The sequence below is a fragment of the Heterodontus francisci genome, chromosome 37 (genome assembly GCF_036365525.1).
Source record: "Heterodontus francisci isolate sHetFra1 chromosome 37, sHetFra1.hap1, whole genome shotgun sequence".
Lineage (NCBI taxonomy): Eukaryota > Metazoa > Chordata > Chondrichthyes > Heterodontiformes > Heterodontidae > Heterodontus > Heterodontus francisci.
The window spans coordinates 14,968,155-14,974,154 of NC_090407.1; the positions used below are offsets into that span (position 1 = coordinate 14,968,155).

At 46.5% G+C, this 6,000-nt stretch overlaps 1 protein-coding gene across 1 annotated transcript in view; it reads right to left on the bottom strand.

Moving 5' to 3' along the window:
* The window catches only part of LOC137352081 (streptomycin biosynthesis protein StrI-like), a 38,022-nt gene extending 34,184 nt beyond the window's left edge, over window positions 1-3,838 (bottom strand). The window contains exon 1 of the mRNA XM_068017157.1: window positions 1,883-3,838. Within this exon, the coding sequence (XP_067873258.1) occupies window positions 1,883-2,136 (254 nt within the window). The 5' untranslated portion in view covers window positions 2,137-3,838. The remainder of the gene's footprint in view (window positions 1-1,882) is intronic.
* Window positions 3,839-6,000: the final 2,162 nt, after the last annotated feature.

The window sequence follows — 6,000 nt, forward strand, 5'->3', positions numbered from 1 at the left end:
CTCTAGCGCAATTACATCCTTTCTGTAATGTGGTGACTAGAACTGCACACAATACTCAAGTTGTGGCCTAACCAATGAGTTGTACAGTTCCAGCATAACCTTCCTGCTCTTGTATTCTATACCTCGGCGAATAAAGGAAAGGATTCCATATGCCTTCTTAACCACCTTATTGACCTGTCCTGCTACCTTCAGGGATCTGTGGAAATTCACTCCAAGGTCCCTCACTTCCTGTACACTTCTCAGTATTTTCCCATTAATCGTGTATTCCTTTGCCTTGTTTGACTTCCCCAAATGTATCAGCTCACACTTCTCCAGATTGAATTTGCAACTTTTCTGCCCATCTGACCAGACCATCAACATCTTCCTGCAGGCTACTGCTATCCTCCTCACTATCTACCACACGACAAATCTTAGTGTCATCATTTTTAATCATGTCCCAGAGGAAGAGGGCTCTCATAGGCTGGGGCAGGGGGCAGTGAGTGACAAGAAAGGAGGGGCACAAAGAAGGGAAGAAAGAATTCATAGGCCAGCAAACAGCAACAATTTATGGTAAGGACCAAAGGAAAAAATCTCCCCATCTGATAGAATGAGACTGTGTGAGAGAGATGGAGAAAGAGGAAGGAACAAAACATAGAGCTGCGAGGGAATCAGTGATCAGCTGCCTCCTGTCTGCGTTAAAGTTTTGTGGAGTTTTTTAAGAAACAGGATGATACTGGGGGTTTTCAGGCAATCTAGGGCTTTTTGAAGGTTTTTTTGCCAAATGATGAGGGGCTTTTAATTCCTTCTTTTCAAACGATGCTGTGGTCTCCCCCCACCTTTGTTAGGCGAGTCGAGCCCCCACTTCCCATATTTTGCTGTTCTTCACCCAAGTGACTATTCTTTATGTAAAACTAGATATTGCTGGTGAGCTGGGTATTCAACCACAGGGTGGATCACAGCTGAGCCTGATACAGTCCCCACCATATGCAAATCTGTCAGTGATCAGGATCAAGAACCTCCCTTTTCGGTTGATTTTGTCTCTTTCTCTCACCTTGGGGTGAGAAGGCCAATTGTAATGCTTTTCTCAGCTGACATCGGCCCACTGAGTACAGACTAAGAATTAAACCTGGGGCCTTCTGCTGTGTATAGCCCTGTATCGCACACAGAACTGCTCCTAACCCAATAGGCCATATGTTTGACAGCAATGTCACTGAAACAAAATATACTTTGAAATTTAGACTATTTTTATTTTGTTCAGATCCTGGAACATTCATTTGTCTGCATCAAAACATCAGCGGGTTGCCACCTTTAGAAGCCTTTACTTCTTCACCAATACTCCCTCAGCTGCAATTCAAACCTCTCGCATGTCATCTTTCTTACCTCATTTTTCTCCATTCCTCACCTGAAGGTGTGGATTCTTGCTGGGAAAAGGGTTAATTAAAGTGCCACTAGACCACCCATAGCTTGCCTAAATGGTCATTTGTGAGAGAGAGAGAAGGGCCAGGCAGCGAACATTCGACCATGTGGGGTATTACAGCTGACCCTCAATCCTGTTGCCCTGGACAACTACTTTCATTGCAGGGTCACTGCTTGGCAATCAGCCCAGGGCTAACTGTAACACTCCTGCCACTACCCAGCTCACATTAGTGAAATGAACAGAGAGATCAAACCCACGGCCTTACTGGTTTCTCGGTACTACACCATACACTGCTTATTGAGGCACTGGACAATCCACTTGCGGATTATTTAATAATTATTACAGTTTAACACAGCACACGCCTCAAACCAGCCTGGACATATCATCACACTGCCAAGGTGCGTGTGTACAACAGAGGGATAAGTTACTACTCTTGTAAAGCAGTGGTACTCTGCACAATTCCTCAAGGCAGTTATTTCCACTTACATGAGTAACGTGGTTGCATGAAGCCTGGCTGAGGTATGCTTCTCCAATCGTCTGTTGCGGTAGTGCCTGGCCGACGCCAAGTGTTCTAAAATGCGGTCCCTTCGAGCGCTCATCGGGATCTCACAGGATTTACAGTATAAAATTTCCACCCAATTTCTCTCCCTTCCTTCCTTTTGCTCGACAATGTGCCTCTTCACTGACAGGTCACAGAATTCAGCTGCATAATCATGCAGTGATTTTTTCTTCCTCCCCATGCTGGAAATAATATGAGGTTTTTTTCCGGCTTCTATTTCACCGTTACCCTTTCTCACCGACTGTCCCTGTGATTATCTGCCTCCAAGCTGTGGACGTAATGTGTCGTCTTCCAAGCCTTCCCCTTTATCCCATCTACTTTCACTCCTCCCTTCCCATTTGCCTTCCGTTCTAACCTGCTTTGTTCCACTTGCTCAATGTCATCATATATTTGACTTTTTTGCCTCCTTTGATTTTGGCTTTTTTTTAAAAAACTGATTCATTTTCTTTTCACTGATTTCTGTGCATTTACAGCATTCTCAATTTAAATTCTCTTTCTCCCATCCACATATTTATTCCCTCATGTTTGGATTTCTGTATTTCTTCATTAGCTACTTTATATTGAATTCTATCCATCTACCTATTGCATTGTTTCCCTTTTTCTCTCTCTCCAGCCTCTATTTTCTGATTTCTCCCTTACTCTAATTTATATATCGCCTCCCTGTTTATTTTATATCGCGTTCTCTCAGCATGTCTGCTTCGCCTGATTTCCCTCTCTCCTTCGCAATTTCTGTAATATTCTTCACGTTCCTGTTGCTCAGTATCTCTCCCCACCCTCGTTCTCTTTCTGCAATATTGGTAAGATATCTTCCTTTCGCCAGGTGCCCTTCTATCCCTATTTCTCCTATCTAGGTATCTCTAAAGTTTCTGCCTTAATTTTTGTCCTTTCTATAATTTCCTTTGCCCCTATAATTTCTGTATTCTGTTCTCTCGTTCCTTCTTTCTCTGTAGTTTCTACAATATTCCCGCTATTTCCTTAATTGTGTTTCTCCAGTTTCTGCTGTGCTCGCTCTCAAGTTTAATATTTTTTCCCTATCCAGTTTGTTATATTCCTCCTTTCCCTGAGTGTCTGTTTCTCTCTCCAGTTTCTGTAATTTTCCCTCTCTGAAATTTTTCCTTCCTTCGTTTCTCAGCAGTTTTCGTAATAATTCCCCTTGCATTTACCTCTCCTTCCCTGGTTTGTTTTTCCCGCTTTTCCTCCTATATGCCTGCTGTATTTCTCTCTCCACTTTGCTGTTTCGATCTTTCCGTGGTGCCAATCTCTCTCTCTGATGAAGGGTCACTGACCTGAAACGTTAACTCTGTTTCTCTCTCCACAGATGCAGAGTATTTCCAGCACTTTTTGGTTTTATATCTCTCTCGTGTCTGTTTCTATTCCTCCTAGAGTCCTTTTCTCTATCCCCCTTTCACTGGTTTCTCTCCTCAGTTGCTGTTGATCTCCCTCTGCCTGAAATTGATGTACGTTTTCTCTTTCTCCTTTTCCCTGGTGGCGGTTGCTTTCTCTCTGCAGTTTGTTTTTTTCCTTTCCCTGGTGCCTTCTCTCTCTCCTTACTGCTTGTTTCCCTCCCTCCGTATAATTTATTTCTCTCTCTCTCCTTGCTGCCTGCTTTTCTCCCGCTCTGCTGTGTATTTATTTCATTTCCTGGCTCTGGTTCTGGTTCTGCCCCGGTGTAGCCCGAATCACTCAGGCTTCAGTCTTGCTTCCAACTTTCTGTCGTTCCGCTCACGCCGGCCCCGCCACAAACAAATTAAAAGCAATGAAGGCCCTTGGTACTTCCTGTACTCGCCCGTTGGTTTCTCATCCGAATGCGCCGATTATCGGTCTCGAAAGCAGCATCAATCCCCTCACTCCGCTGCCGGAAGTGGAATCCAACTACAGGAAACGAAACGGCCCCCTCAGTTACGAGCGGGAGCAAAAGGCGCAGCGCCGCCTGCCGGCCGGGAGGACTAGTCTGCGAATGACACTGGAGGTGGGGAGCAGCGCCGCCTACCGCCGGAAGGACTACTCTGCCAATGACACGGGAAGAGGGAAGCAGCGCCGCCTGCCGGCCAGGAAGATTAATCTGCCAATGACACTGGAGGTGGGGAGCAGCGCCGCCTGCCGGCCAGGAGGACGACTCTGCCATTGACACTGGAGTAGAATAACAGTGCCACCTGCAGGCCGGGAGGACGCATCTGCCAATGACACCGGAAGGGGTGAGCAGTGCCACCTGCCGGTCGGGAGGACTAATCTGCCATTGAAACTATGAGGAGGAAAACAGGACCACCGACCAACCGGGAGGATGAATCTGCCATTGATACTGGAGGTGGGGAGCAGCGCCACCTGCCGGCCGGGAGGACTAATCCACCATCAACACTGCAGGAGGAGGAAGGCAGCATCACCTGCCAGCCGGGATGAGGACTTTCCGTACTTTGGACTTCGCTCTTAGACGGGCAAGGTTGAACAACCTGCCCCCTGATCTTGTGTGGTGGAAAATTCCTTCTTCAGAGGACTTGAACGCATGTGAAAGCAGCAGGGAGAAGAAAATCCCAAAAAGTGTGGGTGCGAGAACACAGCCCTGTTTCACGCCACTCAGGATAGGAAAGGGCTCTGATGAGGAGCCACCATGTTGAATTGTGCCTTTCATATTGTCATGGAATGAGGTGATGATACTTAGTAGCTTTGGTAGGCATCCAATCTTTTCTAGTAGTCTGAAGAGACTACGTCTGCTGACGAGGTCAAATCCTTTGGTGAGATCAATGAAAGCAATGTAGAGGGGCATCTGTTGTTCACGGCATTTCTCCTGTATCTGACGAAGGGAGAACAGCATGTCAACGGTCGATCTCTCTGCACGAAAGCCACACTGTGCCTCAGGGTAGACGCGCTCGGCCAGCTTCTGGAGCCTGTTCAGAGCGACTCGAGCAAAGACTTTCCCCACTATGCTGAACAGGGAGATTCCACGGTAGTTGTTGCAGTCACCGCGGTCACCTTTGTTTTTATAGAGGGTGATGATATTGGCATCGCGCATGTCCTGGGGTACTGCTCCCTCGTCCCAGCACAGGCATAGCAGTTCATGTAGTGCTGAGAGTATAGCAGGCTTGGCACTCTTGATTATTTCAGGGGTAATGCTGTCCTTCCCAGGGGCTTTTCCGCTGGCTAGAGAATCAATGGCATCACTGAGTTCCGATTTGGTTGGCTGTACGTCCAGCTCATCCATGAACCTTAATTGCACTCTTGCTATGGCCAGTATATCCTTCCTTAGGTAATGAGACCAAAACTGTATACAATACTCCAGGTGCGGTCTCACCATGGCGCTATATAATTTGAGCAAGACTTCTTTACTCTTGTACTCAAATCCTCAAATATACCATTTGCCTTCCCAATTGCTTGCTGCACCTGTTTTCAGTGACTCATAAACAAGGACATCCCTTTGGACATCAACACTTCCTAATCTCTTACCATTTAAGAAATTCTCTTCATTTCTGTTTTTCCTACCAAAGTTGATAACTGTACATTTTTCCATATTATATTCCATCTGCCATGTTCTTGTCTACTAATATCCTGGCTGCAAGGTTTGCTAGCGTCACTCGGGAGTGTTTAAACTAGTGTGGCAGGGGGGGTGGGAACCAGAGCAGTAGGACAGCTAGTGAAATAAATGAGGAGGACATAGTAAATAAGGCCAGTAGGACTAAGAGGAAGAGCAGGCAGGGAGATGTTGCTGAGCCAGGGACTGGTGGTCTGAAGTGCATTTGTTTCTCTGCGAGAAGTATAACAGGTAAGGCAGATGAACTTAGAGCTTGGATTAGTACTTGGAAATATGATGCTGTTGCTATTACAGAGACTTGGTTGAGGGAAGGGCAGGATTGGCAGCTAAATGTTCCAGGCTTTAGAAGCTTTAGGCGGGATAGCGGGGGATGTAAAAGGGGTGGGGGAGTTGCATTACTGGTTAAGGAGACTATCACAGCTGTACTGCGGGAGGATACCTCAGAGGGGTCATGCAGCGAGGCAATATGGGTGGAGCTCAGGAATAGGAAGGGTCAGTCACGATGTTGGGGGTTTACTGCAG